This window comes from Enoplosus armatus, chromosome 4 (genome assembly GCF_043641665.1).
Source record: "Enoplosus armatus isolate fEnoArm2 chromosome 4, fEnoArm2.hap1, whole genome shotgun sequence".
In the NCBI taxonomy this organism is placed as follows: Eukaryota; Metazoa; Chordata; class Actinopteri; order Centrarchiformes; family Enoplosidae; genus Enoplosus; species Enoplosus armatus.
The window spans coordinates 1,964,277-1,980,005 of record NC_092183.1 but is presented as its reverse complement, the minus strand read 5'-3'; the positions used below and the strand labels follow the sequence as shown (position 1 = coordinate 1,980,005).

General features: G+C 41.4%; 1 protein-coding gene across 1 annotated transcript; it reads left to right on the top strand.

Annotated features, from left to right (window-relative positions):
- Nucleotides 1-537: 537 nt before the first annotated feature.
- Nucleotides 538-1,596, top strand: LOC139284563 (probable G-protein coupled receptor 21). The gene has a single exon (XM_070904873.1). The coding sequence runs from the start codon at nt 538-540 to the stop codon at nt 1,594-1,596; it is 1,059 nt and encodes a 352-aa protein (XP_070760974.1).
- Nucleotides 1,597-15,729: the final 14,133 nt, after the last annotated feature.

Sequence of the window (15,729 nt, the reverse complement as noted above, 5' to 3'; positions counted from 1 at the left end):
AGGCAGCCGTCGGCGTGGAGGAGTGTTAACATCGGAGCTGCCGGGAATTTCGGCATTGTTTTTCCCTCCCTTTTCCTTTGCTGGCACTCACAAAGCAGAAGTGGATGCCTGGATTTTTTGGTGGCTGCGTGCCGGAGCAGAGTGCTTACCTCAGGATTTGCAGTCGAGCAGGGGGGGGGGGGTATGATAAACAGCTGCGAGGGGAGGACGGTTTGCACTGCAGCATCAGACTGGCATCTCTTGTTCTACGTTGGGGTTTTTTCTCGAGGTTGCACACATGCACATATTTGACACCCAGCAGCAGCAGCAGAGCCTGGCTGCGTTTTGCATACACCGATGGATTACTGCTACTTTAAGGACGAGCTGCCGGCCCGCTGAGGGACAGAAGATGCTGATTTAAGAAGAACAGGAGGCTCACTTTGTTTTTGGAGCAGAAGACGGGACGAGCAACTTTAGGATTAAAAAAAAAAGAGACTTGGATGGCAGGATGTCCGCTGCGTTGAGCTGAAACTGCTCCCTCCTCCCTCCAGTCCAAACATGAACTCTTCCTCCAATGCAAACCAAAGCAGCTCTCCCCCGTTCTGCCTGCTGGGCGCCGTGGGTTACTCCCACAGCCTGGATACCTGCGTGCTGGAGGTGGTCGTCATCCTCTTCCTCACCGTGCTCATCATAGCCGGCAACCTGGTGGTGATCTTCGTCTTCCACTGCGCCCCGCTGCTGCACCACCACACCACCAGCCACTTCATCCAGACCATGGCCTACGCCGACCTGCTGGTGGGCGTCAGCTGCCTGGTGCCCTCGCTGTCCCTCCTCCACTACCTCCGAGGCCTGAATGAGGAGCTCACCTGTAAGGTGTTCGGCTATATGGTTTCCGTGCTGAAGAGCGTCTCCATGGCCTCGCTGGCGTGCATCAGCGTGGACCGCTACATCGCCATCACTCGTCCGCTGTCGTACGCCACGCTGGTGACGCCGTGCCGTCTGAGGGTGTGCATCGTCCTCATCTGGGTTTACTCCGCTGTGATCTTCCTGCCGTCCTTCTTCGGCTGGGGGAAGCCGGGTTACCACGGGGACATATTTCAGTGGTGTGCTGACTCCTGGAAGACCAACCCCGGGTTCAGCACCTTCATTGTGGGGCTGCTCTACGCACCAGCAGCTCTCACCGTCTGCTTCACCTACGGGAGTATATTCAGGATCTGCCGGCAGCACACGAAGGAGATCACCCAGCGCCACGCCCGCTTCAGCTCGCAGACTGAGGGCGATAAAGGCGAGCGGGGGGAGCGGTGTGACGGCTGCCCGGACAAACGCTACGCCATGGTGCTGTTCCGCATCACCAGCGTCTTCTATGTGCTGTGGATGCCGTACATCCTCTACTTCCTCCTGGAGAGCGCTGGGCTGTATCACCACAAGGTGGCGTCCTTCCTCACAACATGGTTGGCGATTAGCAACAGCTTCTGTAACTGTCTCATCTACAGCCTCTCCAACAGCGTCTTCCGGAAAGGTCTCGGCCGCCTCTTCAGCCCGTTGTTTCCTTCCTGCCTCGGCTGCACGGACGCCAAAAAGGCTCCAGCTCCGGTGAGCCCGAGACCAGACCCTTGATGCCAAGTGTGAGCCCCCTAACGACGATGGATTCGGTTCAGTCCCTTTTGGAGGCATCGGCCCTCTGTGTGCGTTTTGCTCTCAGCTGTGTAGCATGACACAGGTCTTTTTGGTCCCGAGGACCCGCTGCACTGAGCATGGAGAGGTGCCCGTGCAGATGCCTGTCGGTCGTCTCAAAGGCTGATTTTGCGGAAGAAGGAGTCTGTGAAATTCCCTCTGGGTCTCAGATGCTCTTCAGTGTGATGCTGCTCTTTCACGGCTGCGAGGATCACAAGCCGGCGTCACGGAGAAAAGTGAAGTTTTATATGGATGAAGAAGGTGGACCGTAGGAATAAGATTCACATGTTTAACAAACACTCCTGCCTGCACTGACTTAAGAACTCCCAGATGCAAAAAAAGAAAGCACAACACGACTTGTGTTGTGCGATCCACTGAAATGCAAATAATATTTGAAGTCTTTTCAAGCCTGACTGAAATCTGCAAATCGTCTTGGTTCTTTCAGGGTAGAATTAGTGATGCAAAAAATGTTGAAAACACTCGAAACAGACTACTGATCTGTTTCCCTTTAGGGAACTACAGATGCTAATGAGTTAATGAGTGTATGACAAATAATTTGCCAAGAAGTCTTCTGAAAACCAACCTGTGTGTGAGCTAAAACTGTGTATCGGCTGGACCTTAAGCTCATTTCCCAGAGAGCAGATGGAGGTTTATTTAGGAGCTCGTGTGTGTTTTATCAGAAGGATTCCTCTCTATTGAAGTTGGGTGTTAGTGGGAAGCTCCAAGTATGTTTACACAGTCTCTGGTTTCACATGAAAATGTTGATTTAAGAATTAGCTTTACTTTCTAAGATGGCCGCTGACCCGGGAAGTTTTCCTGCCAGCAGACGGTGGCGAGTCCTTGCCAATAAATAAATTGCATCTATTTGGAGAGTTTTATTCTCTGTTTGCGTTTCCTCCTCAGGTTTATCAGCACTTCTTTAAGCCTCTGGGCTGTTTGCCTTTAATCTCAGCTGAAAGATACATGACTCGTAAATCACAAGCCATGTAGCGCCATAAGATAATCACCTCCTGACTTGTAGTGCAGTCGGTGTCAGCGTTGATAACGAATCTGCTGTCTTCCGGATTCACACGGCCCAGATGCAAAGACTAACTCCATTGTAACTTTATTGCTCGTGTCTCTTTTTAGCCCTCAAGCGGCTGATCGCTGCTCAGATCAACGTAAAGTGGAGGGGAAGTGTTACCACCCTGCACCACAAGCCCGAGCTCAGAGTTTAAGAGGGTCGGAGCACTTTTCAGAGAGCCGGGGACAGCTTGTGGCCTTTTGGCTTTATGTAAATACACTTCAGAGTTTAAATATTTCAACAGTGGCTAACTGGGCTCTTCTGGGGATTCTTGGTGGCCCCTGATGTAAAGCAGACCTCCCGGATTACAAATGCTTTTGTGGATCAAGTGTTGCTATGTTTCATAAGGTAACTTATTTGTCACAGCCAAGTGGTCTGACATACTGCACTCGAGACTGAACCTGTTTTTTTTAAGTGTTGAGACAAACTAGAAGTGTTTCTTTATATACTGCAGGAAGATTTAAGATTTAACATGTAGAGTTTGGTTTTAAAGTCACAATGAAATGGTGTTTCTGAGAGCGTCTTGCTCCTGAATTTGACACATTTGTGTTTGAAAAAGAGGAAACAGATAAAGAAACTGTACGGGAGGAAAACACCGAACGTCCAAAGGTAGAACACATACTCCTGTGTACTTTTTGCCTGGGGTTGTTTTCATGTGTTACTATCTAAAACACATAGAAACATAGAAATGTATATTTTCTGTGAAAACCGCATGCACAATTTGCAGTAAACTACAAAATTAAACCACAGTTGCTGCACTCTGTAATTTGTACTGTATTTATGTATTTATTGGTTTATTTAACAGGGAAAGTTCACATAGATAAACATTACTGTAAAGGAGCCAGAATTAGCCAAAAAGCTAAAGAACCTGCTGTCCCATGTACTGTACTCAAGTTCAAACAAGCTAGCTGCAACTAGCCTAAGCTAAAGCTACATTTTTACTTTTTTCCTCAGTTATTATGTATAAATGATAAGTGACATATTTGAAGAACAGACATCTTGTTAATATCACTTTGTTATCCCACATAACAAAGTGATAATAAACTAAACTCAGCCATGATAGAGAATAATTAACACCTGCTAGCCTAAACTAGCCTAGCTTAGTAGAGTCGCAGCAACTGCCACGATAGCTTCTGTCTGTAGTGGAGTTCACATGATTCATTGTGGTCAAGCTACTTTTAAATCACACATTTCAATGTATTAAATTATATATTAATTTATTATGTTGATTTTGAGGTAATTATTACAAATAGTGGATGGAAATACTAAAAATAAAATAAAATGAAGGCAGTACATCTCATCTATCTGTTACACAAAACATGTCGAGGCCTTTTCGATTTCTTAACTTCAGCTTTACTGTCGCGCACCGCAAGTATTTGGTCATACAGTGTATTAAACATATATTGGATATGACTTGAAATGTCTTCCAGATTTGGATTTTGATGTAAAAATATAAGAGAAATGTAAAAATACAAGTTTATTGTTTTACGTGTGCGTGCTATCACAAGGGAAATCACTTTAAAAACATTTAAAAAGTCGAGATTGAGAGTTCGTTCTTGACCTTGGAAACAGTAGTTACCACAGGGTCCATTTAGTAGCTGATCTGGAGCTTTCAGTTGTATCACACAACCTTCCTCAACAGTTGACTTGTAGATGTTCAAATTAACATCTACGATTGAAGTTTAAAGGAGTCATGTTTTATTCCATTGTGACTTTAAAAGCAGCTTTTGTTTTTTTTACATTTCCCCGTGCAGACACCACATCACCACAAGGGGTCAGGGGTCAGGGGTGTTCACAGTTTAACTTTCCAGTGCAACGGACACACCAGCTACTGTCAGGGGGTCGACCCCGCTGCCCCCAATATGTTCTATTTATATAACGTTTTTTCTATGTAATGGTATGTGTTATGTATACAGTATCTGCTATGAACATGTAATTTCCTGCGTGTTGACATGTTTGATCCCTGCTCGATCCGTTGTGAAAGATGCTCCACCGACCCACTTTCACCGCATGATTCTGGTTCAGTCTGAATCGATGTTCCCGTCTCATGATGCTACTGAGAGGAATTCACTGACTGTGCTCCTGTCTCAGTATCCTAACTACTGTTGTGTAACACAGATGGCTTATCATGTTTTTTATGACGGCCAAGAGTTCCTGTGTGCTAACATGTGTCAGAAAGCAAGAATGACCTGCAGAAAACCTTCTGGCATGCCTGTGATCTTCTCCTGTCGCTGCTGTCGGGACAAAACGATGCAAATCTCCAAAAAGTGGAGTTTCATGAGGAGCTTAAAACAAGAAAAACATTTTCATTTGATGTTATGCAATCACAGTTGGACAAGTTTCAAGAGCTAAAGCATCAAAGGTCTCAATTAACGTACCAATGACTTGCAATATTTGCAGATTTGTGTTCTTTTCTCTGGACAGCAGTGCGTTGCTGCTCATCAGAGGGAGTCAGTGCAATACAGCATGCTGGTTTTCCCTTAAACATCAACAGTAGAAGAAAAATCTGAATGAAAGGGCTTTAATTATCTTCACTCTGGTTGAGCCGTTTGCTATTCAGCATGTGATCTGAACAAGTTACTTTGAAAATCTGCTGTAGTTGATTGTAAATAGGGAGGTGTAATCACGTGATTAAAATGAGATATTCTGATTACTGTGTTCTGGATTGATTTGGTACCAAAAATCCTCAAATTGCACCATCACACTGTTTATTACATTACAGCTGGGAAGGCCGTCTAATCCAATCGAGACTAACTATTACCTGCTTAATCCCTTAACAGCCCAGCATACAGGATGCGATGGGGATTTGTTATTCGGGAGTGAGTCTGGTCGTATCAGAACCCCTCATGTCCACTGGGTTTTATCGCGTTCTGGTTCTGAACCGCGGGGGTTTCAAATCTCATGTGGGTGGTTCTTCACACACTTAAATAGTTTAAATCTGTTTTGTTGACATTTTCTGTATTTTACAGATGCTTCATGGCTGTACTTCGCTGTACTTATCTTTTTGTATCTGCATTTTCTGAACAGTGTATATGAGCTTTCCTTCTCTTACATGCTAATGTATAGGTCGCAAGTATGGTTTGTTTAGATCAGTGAAACGCGTCACAATGAACCCCCAAAGAAATCATCTCATGATGCAAACCGCTGCTTACATGTTGCAGAGTTGGCGGCCAGGTCGCTTATTTTCTGACAGCAGTACAGAAAAAAAATTACCAAAAAATAGTCGTGGAGAAAAACAACATATTTTTACCACGTTTGTGTAAATGTACGGTCACACCAGAAAGTGGAAAAGTGAAGTTCATCAGCAAAACAGGAGGCGCAACGTAGCTGGGAACATGCTGATCTGCATCTTGGCAAGCAAGTCAGTTCTGGACAATAAGTTCTCACAGTTCATTCAGACGATGATGAAGATTTGTCTCATGACTGTGTAAAAACTATTCCTCTGTTGTGGTACAGTTTGTACTCTGGAGGATTATATAAAATACGGATTTATGGTGCAACACAGAAAAAAGAATCTATTTAACTTTCTTTGTTTTGGATTCTCTGTTCCCTCAAAGATCATCTCTGTCAAGATGGTTTGCTATTGGTCAACTTTTGAGTTGATTTACTTTGTCTGAATCTGTTGAAGTGGCTAATTTTAGCCTTAAATCTGAATGTTTGACAGACACATGACTTCTGCTCAAACACACGGTGCTTGGTGAGGGGTTTTGATGCTTAACCCCAGTTCTAGGGTCACTTTAGACTTCTCTCCCCATAAATGTAAAATCAAACGTATGAAAATAAGAATGTTTGTAGTCCGGCTGGTGATTTGTGGGTTTTTGTAATGTAATGCGTTCGTCCGGCTCTGCCTCCGCTGTGTCCCTCAGCAGAGAGTCCTGCTTTATTTGTCTCACATGACTGTCCCCGCTGCGCTCACATGACGTGACTATTTGTGTTTGATGCAATTGATTAGGCTCACATGAAAGTTATTGATCGGGAGAGACTACAGGGAACAATGTATAATTGTCCCTGTGAGGGCAGTTTTTTTTCCCCCTTTTGGTCTGAACTGTGAGCTCGTGGCTCCGGAGAGTCCACAACACCAGCGTGGAGCTCTCACATAACTGAGAGATGCGGACCTCACTTTGAAAATGCAGAGATGACGTAACTGGGTCTCGATCAATGAGGGTTTCCAAAAGCTAATAAGCTAATAGCAGACTAATACAAATATTTTCAGGTCTGCATCTTTTTATGAAAGGGTGAAACATTTTTAGGCTTTCAAAGATACACTCACTGATTTTAACAAGTGTCCTCAAACATGACCAGATTAACCTGCTCTGTGAGCCTGATGCTGGGCTCAACCCCCCCGTCATCTTTTATACAGAGATATCCATATATATATATATATATATTGTGATATTGTAAAATTCCTGAGAAATCAATAGAGGAACTGTTGCTGGATAAAATAGCTTGGCAGGAATGTGTGCTTTTGGCTAATCTAGTGAGTACATCTTCATATTAAAGGGAAAATATTAAAGCAGTTCTATTTGCAACAGCGAGGGAGAAGCTGCCACAGTATCAACAGGATGGCAAAATGTCCGACAATACACAAATGTATGTGGTCATGTCGTCCAACTGAAGCTGGGAGAGTTTTAATGATGAACTGATTTTTAAAAAAAAAGCATCATCGAATACACGGAGCCCCAGGGGACGTCTTCAAATGTCTTGTTTTGTCCGACCAACAGTCCAAAACTCAAAGATATTCAAGTCACAATAATTTAAAACCAAAATAAAAAATAAAAAACATAAATCCTCACACTTTTCTTTTGCTTAAAAAATGACTGAAACAATTAGTTGATTATCAAAATAGTTGCTAATAAATGGGCTAATGGATTAGTCGACTGATGGATTTACTGATCCTGAAATATCAGCCCAACATGAATCCATATTAAACCCTGACGATGGCTCAGTGTCAGACTCGGTCTCGTCTTCTCTGATGATGTTGAAACAGAAGCTGCTTCCTGCGTTACACTGAGTTCGCTGCGCGGCACACACGGATCCCACGAAGCCTCTCCTCTCGCAGCTTTGATCCCCTGATTCAAAAACATGTTATGTCAAAGTTTATGTTTTTATTTTCCTGTGGGAAAATCATGATGTTGTCAGACTCGGCCTGCAGTCAAGAGTTACACAGAGCCTCGATCCCCCCGGGGGAAATGCCTTTTCACAGAGGCCAACAGTGCCAAATTAGGACCAGGACTGAGAGCAGAAAGGGGAGGGGGGTTAAGGTTTAGAAGTGGGTGAGATTTTATGTATTTAGCTTGGAGCGGTCCGGCTCGGCTCTCCTCCACCCACACACTATCATTTCCAACGTGAGATCTGACACATGTGACGTCTGCTGGCACCAAAGCAAAACTCACTTATTTATTCTAACGTATGTTAAAACCTGTGTCCGTCAGACGATCTGTGTTTTGGGAGCATTGAGCGGTGAACGCGAGCTAACTATAAAAAATAAAACTCCATTCACTCGTGTGTTTGTCACTTTCTTTACTTTAAATGGAAATGTACTTTATGACGTCTAATTTATCGTCTAATATGACGTGTGTTTATTTTGTGAAATGAGGACGTATAAGTCGGTGCTGTCGTCTGGCAGGTTTATAACTTGTGTTGATGATTCTGTAAACTTATGGGGAGTTGTGTTCCAAAATGAGACATTTTTGTTTAACAGTTGAAGGTTTCAGAGTGACGTTATTTCTCCTGTAGAAGAGAACTTGTCTCTGAGGGACAGCAAATATTTTAACAAGCCAAGAAAGCCGTTGTTCTTAAATGACTGCAGGTTACTAGAAAGTTTCTCTCTTTAAGAACTTAACAAACGTCAACCCCGTTAACCTGAAAAACACATTTATTTCACACAAGTCTGAATCAGTTAGTCGAATTTTGAAAATGGATCGTTACATGTTACCACAGTGTATTTCACAGTTTAATTGCACAACACAAATGAGATGTAATGGGTACATTAACTGAAGTCCGGTCCGGTCGTGTCGTCCCAGAGACATTTTAGTTGACATGCTAATGTTAGCTTTTACCTGATATGTTAGCTGGAATCCTAATCACAGGAGACAAATTCCCATTAAAAAGTGAGGAATGATCGGCTCCCGGTCGACATGTGATCAGGACACGGAGACGCCGAAGCTAACTGTTCAGATACGCCGCTGCTCCGTATCCGAGGCAGTGATTCTGCTTCTGCAAAATGATACCAGAGTCTGAACAAAACTCTTCTTTTCCCCACAGTTTATTCTTGTAATGACCCATTTGTGGTTATGGGCGTGTGTACTGCAACAACACTCATTAAATTACATTTTTACGGGTTTAATTCAAACACTTATCTGCTGTTTTTTTTCCTCCCGGTGCTGCGCTGCTAACGACACACAGTCACTTCAACAGTCAATCAATCAAGCGTAATAGAGTTGATTAAGCAATATTATGAGGCACAGGGAAGCCAATTAATCATCCTTTTTGGTGATTTATGAGAGAAAAGAGAAGAAATATGATACAAGATTTATATTTGTACATAATCATCTTCACAGTAGCTTCTTTTCATTTCTTGTCATTTAATTTAATTTGGTTATTTAGTCTCTTTTCGAAAATAGATTATTTATTAATTTATGTTTTATCAGTCCTTAATTTAATCTGATCATCGTTAATGTTAATCAGCGTCACGGCAGCAGCGCCTGTTTTTAAACCTCGGATGCAATGGAAGCGTGGCTACAAGATTAAAATGCAGAGCGACTTTTCTTGCAGTGTGGTCCTGTGAGTGTGTGTGTGAGTGTGTGTGTGTGTGTGTGTGTGTTGTGTTTGGGAACTTGAGCGATAAGAAGGTGGAGGTCCTATCTGCAATCAGAGAGAAGGAGGGGAGGGAAAACAGCCTGTTCATGTTGCCGGTTATTCTTAGAGCCGAGGAAATGAGCCTGGAGCCAGGACGACTCACCTGACTGCAGTCACACACACACACACACACACACACACACACACACACACACACACACACATACACACACATACACACGCACACACACACGCACACACACACACACACACACACATACACACACTCATTCCTGAGGACAGTTATATATTTTGTTGGAGGAATTGTTCTGAGTCTTCATCATCTCCCCAACTACGTTAAAAACGTGGCGTAGATCCTCGTGCACGATGCTGGCGAGCTGGCGAGCAGCTACGTGCGGTGGTTCATGGAGCGGAGAGCATTTCACAGGATGTAATCGCAACCAAATGCAACGAGAAACTGGCATACGTTTAAATGTGCATTGTGGAGTTTTTCTTTCTGTTTGTATGTAACAAATTCGTTGTAACCAAAACACCTTGAGCTCAAACAAACGTGATGAAAGCGTTTCCTAAAACATTTGCATTTTTCTTCACATCCATGTTCACTGGCTTGCAGCCGCCGTCTTCGTTCCTGCCTTTGCTGACTGTGTTTCATTCTTGGCGTGTAGATCACTGACATAGTGTGATCCATGAGTGCGAGCATGAGAACAAATGGTGACCTTCTCATGACAACATTGCTCTACAGCGCCACTAGTGGTCAAAAACTCCATAGGGTACCTTTAACTTTGTGCCTCATAAGGCGGCATTTTACTGCAAATGCACCGTCTCTTTTACTTATTTCACGTTTTACTTTCAATGGAACTTTATTTGATTTGACAAAATAAAGTCTAATATGTTCATTGTGATGGATTATCTGTCTGAAGCGAGTTTCTGCAATGCTTGTACTGATATATGCAGATGACACACACACGTTTATAATTCTACTTCTACACTTATGAGGTCCCAGGCTGACATCTCCCTGACTCTAATCCTGGCTTTTAAACCTAACCTTCACCATTAAACGTTAAACCATTAAAGTCCGTAATGTCCCCACTTCCAGGTCTGTAACTCCGCTTGGTCCTCACAAAGACAGAAGCACATGAGCGCACACACACACTTCTTTTCCATACCTTTTGCTGTTTTTGTGTGTGGCAGACTTACAGCTGACAAAAATAGAATTCATTAATAGCAGCATGATGTAACCAGATCCTTGTATTTATTTATGTGTGTGTGTGTGTGTGTGTGTGTGTGTGTGTGTGTGTGTGAGACCCGTATAACCAGAAATAGAGACAATATAAACACTGATGATTATCACGGCCAAAGAACAGTGCGCTGCAAAAAATATCTGCCCGTAATGTTAATGTAGCTCCTTAACATTCAGAAATCAGAAATCAGAGGAGCTTGAAACAACGACTCCTGTGCGAGCGTCGCACTTTGTACTCTGAAAATAGATCCCTTCATCCTCCTCTATCTTGATCATCACATTGCATTCAGCGGGAATTTGACGAGTTGATTTCCACGATGTGAATGAATAAATCACTTTTTTTTTAGCAGTGTAAGGTGTGGAGCTCCACAGGTCTGTGGTGGGAACCTCTGATACAGAAAGCTGAAATTCCTCGGCTTCCCTCTGTGTTCATTATCCTCACTTCCTGTCATTCTTCTGCAGCTCACTCACTTACTCTCTCTCTCTCTCTCTCTTCCTCAGTGGTCTCTCTCTCTCTCAACACCTTTTTTAACCTGATGTTTTCAAAGGTGGCGAGCAGTAACTACAGAAGCAGTGAAGTTGAGAAGTTTAACGTTTTCAGGCTGGACAGCAGCAGATAGGAAGGTTGTAATGCTTTCATTTTCAAGCTGATTATTTTACCCCAAAACCTAAAAAATGCAGATATTGCGCCCTGCGTTTGGGTAATCTTCTTCAGAATCTGCAGTTTCTACCATTTCTTATCCATTTTAACTAGTTTGTTTAAGAAAATTAACTTTAGTCCATAGCTTACAGGAAACAAGTGTTGCTGTGTTTGGCTATGAGATTTTTGTATTTTGATTTAAAAAGTCTGCTGCTGTCATCTTTTTATATGAGAATCTGATTTATTTAACAAGCTTCAGGTGTGTGTTGAATCTGCACTGAATCCTGTCAGAGCGAGATGCCAAACAGGAGGAAGATCGAAGAACAAGTGAAGTTATAATCATAATAAAGCGACGTGTTATTTTAAAGCAGTTCCTTCATTTCCCTGAAGTGTTAGCATTCTTAACATTCAGGCCGCAGCAGCAGCCGGTTCTGGCTCTCGGTTTAAATGAGGTGTGTTAACAACGCTAACGAGCCATTTTAGGAAATTTAAAGGATGAATGTAGATACTTTAATATTAATGTGTCATAAAAATATTCCAAACATCTGTGTGTTCAGTTTGAATCGAGTCTGTTAACCACATCCAAGTGTCTCTGCTTGAGTGCACATGATGGCAGCTTTGGAGCGACTGCTCGCCTGCTTTTTATCAAACTCATGTCTCCAACATTTCGGCTTTCCAGGAACAAACAAACAACTCTTGGTTGTAGCTTCAAGGCAATGCATTTTTCATCTGATCTGCCTTGTTATCAAAGCGCGAGAGTTCGTAGAATTTTATCAGCTCATGGGAGTGTGTGTGTGAGAGAGAGAAACTAAAACATGAAAATAGCCAAGAGGTTTTGTAGGCTGTACAAGAGATGCAATGTGAGGATCAATTAGACACAATAAACACTCCTGTACAGGTTGAACAAGCTGTTCATTGTGTTAATTAGATAACAGTAGTGATGTAAGTGGAAGGAGATAATATTTCAATCATGTGTTCAAGCCGCAGTAAACAAAATTCAATGTTAAAAAAACATGCGAAAAAGTGCCAGTGGTGGAAGAAGTATTCAGCAGTTTAGAAATACTCAGTTACAAGTAAAAGTTTAACGTATTAAATTTAACGTAACTTTAAAGTATTATCAGAAAAATACACATAACGAGTAAAAGTACTCATTATGCAGGTGAAATGTGCTCTGTCATATTGGATATTACACTGTTGGATTAACGACCCATTAACATAGTACAAGTTACATTTACTGTATAACAATGCATTATATTATATATGCTCATTACAGGTGTTTAAAATATGCATCTGCAAAGTAACTATAGCTGCCAAATAAATGTAGTGGAGTAAAAAATACAATATTAAAAGTCAAAATGGTCCAATACTTTGGCTCATGGCTAAATATTTGCTAAACTAAAGATATTCCCATCAATGTAGTTTATATACAGTTAGCTAGTTTTAACTACTTTATATACAGTTAGCCAGTTTGAACTACTGTATATACAGTTAGCTAGTTTAACTGCTTTATATACAGTTAGCTAGTTTAACTACTTTATATACAGTTAGCTAGTTTAACTGCTTTATATACAGTTAGCTAGTTTAACTACTTTATATACAGTTAGCTAGTTTGAACTGCTTTATATACAGTTAGCTAGTTTAACTACTTTATATACAGTTAGCTAGTTTAACTGCTTTATATACAGTTAGCTAGTTTGAACTACTGTATATACAGTTAGCAAGTTTAACTGCTTTATATACAGGTAGCTAGTTTTAACTACTGTATATACAGTTAGCTAGTTTTGACTACTTTATTCACAGTTAGCTAGTTTAACTGCTTTATATACAGTTAGCAAGTTTAACTGCTTTATATAGAGTTAGCTAGTTTGAACTACTTTATATACAGTTAACTAGTTTTGACTACTTTGTGCACAGTTAGCTAGTGTAGTCCAGTGGTTCCCAGTCTTGAGACTTTTCTCTAATCTTTTATGTGAGATGTTGCCTATTTTTTTTTTATCAAACAGTTATTTAAATGAAACCATCTGAGACGTTTAGAGGGGAAATGTCTCTTTGGTGGAACTGCTAAAAACTCCTAGATGAGTGATAAATGACAAGGAGCCACAACTAGACAACTTGGTGAACTAAACTTGATTCGGTGAGTTACTTTTAAACTGAAACTTAACCAGTAACTGTGGCTGCCAAATAAATGTAGTGCAGTAAAACGTACAATATTTAGTATAAAGTAGCAGCAACTCAAAACCTCAAAATTGTACAATACTACAGTACTCAAGTACTGTACTTGAGTAGATGTTACTTTCTACCAATGATTGCCAGCATGGACAGTAGGAATGATTATGGCATCCAGTGACCCTTTCAACATACGTAAAAATATGAATATTATATTAAGTCCAAATCTGTCCTTTAGCTGAAGGTATCATACTGCATAGACATAAACAGACCCAACGTCAGTCTACATGTGGACGTCTGATACAAACACTGCAAATGAACAACCATGGAGCCAAAAATAGCCAAGACAACTGCCCTTTAAGGGCTTCTCCACAGTTAATAATGAGTCTTTTCATCTCTGTTAAACTCACATTCCTGCTGCCAAGCTCGACAAATGAGATTGTTGTGCGGCTTTGGCAGAAGCAGACCACAGCTGTCACATTAACAAAGCTGTTTTCACTTTGAATTGATTTGAATAAACGTTGTAATAACACTCGGCATCATCCAAGTTCACTCCTTGCTGCTCTTTTCTGCAGTGAAACCACATTAACCGCTCCGCTGTTTGTTTTCCTTTTCTGACTTGAGCTGAGAGTTTACACGAGGATGTAATGTTGCTGAATGATTTTCAAGGACTTTGGGACCTTGAAACCTTCGCTAACACTCTTCATAAGTATCTGACAAGCGAACGGGTTCAACAAATAGGCTTCATTTCCAGTAACACTTCATTGTTTTTCTCCCCTGATAGCCGAGTATCATTAAACAGTCAGATCCACAGATTGTGTAAAAATAAACCCACAACCAACTGAAATATTTGAATGTTATCACTTTTATGTATAGAAAAGTTGACACTTGAATTGCCTGGACTGAAAGCAACACAAGCACTGCTTTAGACGGTTAGCATTAAAGTTATTCTGATAGCACAGGTTTTTATTAGCCATGCTAGCGTCGTGGAGATGGCAGTGTCAACTGTTCTCAACTCCGAATGTTAGCATGTTAGCACGTTAAACTAAGATGGTGAACATAGTAAACATTATTCCTGCTTAGCCTCTGCATGTTAGCGTTTGCATTTAGCATTGCTAATGATCGGAAGCTCATGTTGTTAATTAAATGAAAAGGGTTTGTCTTATGTGCGGTTGCCATTTTGGGATATCTCAGACACAGCTCTTCATTGTCCGGCCTGGCTGGATATTTGTCAAAGCTGAGCTTTGTCAGCTTCAGTTGTATTTAACCTCAATTTTAATCTGACCCAAATGCTAATATTAGCATGTTAGCTAATTTAATCACATATATCTGAGATGTAATTATGTCCAGATTCAGATCCACATGACTTAGATGTTGACCTTCACTGTTGTGATTCCTTCATCTGTAGTTTTAGCTTTATCTCGCTATGTAGTCTAGTTTAAAACCTTATGTTCTACTAATCTTGCATTTGCAGAACACTGTATGTTTCGCTTGTACCCAGATCACCTTTCTCTTCTACTTCTCTTCCAGAGTCTTTAAGTGAAAGAAATGTTTCTGTCTTCATCAGATCCCTGAGGGGACGGTCCATTCTTGGAGATATAGAATTACATAAAACGCCAAAAGTTCAGGATTGTGCATTTCAGAGACTTCTCTCCTGTTTTCACAGCAAGAGATCACATACCGTCAGTGACATTGACGTCCGGAGATGAACCTCCTGCTGCTGATATATAAGAAAGGTTCATTTATTGAAAGTAAAGATCCTTCGTGCCGATAAAAACAGTTACTGAACTCTGAGTATATCAGTGTCTTTACATGTCAGTATGTGTTACCTGAGGCTAGTACATTTATTGTTGTACACATACCTCTCTCGCTTCTTGTAACTGTTGTCGTTGCTGTGTAATACTGTGATATAGTATAGCAGTATATAGCATATATATATAAGTATATCAACATCAATATCCTCTGTTCACGATAACAAATCATTATTTACATCCATATAGGCAGAAAAAGATTCTGTTCTACAGCTCATGGAAGATTTGATCGTGGGAGCTGAAAGGGAAATGTAATTGCAAAGGACAGTAAAATTGATTTACAGATTAATTCCATGTACTGAATCAAGACATGATCAAGATGTTGTTGAAGTGGAGC

What these genes read in the sequence shown, in the direction of transcription:
- LOC139284563 (XM_070904873.1), top strand. Translation starts at nt 538, where the DNA reads ATGAACTCTTCCTCCAATGCAAACCAAAGCAGCTCTCCCCCGTTCTGC.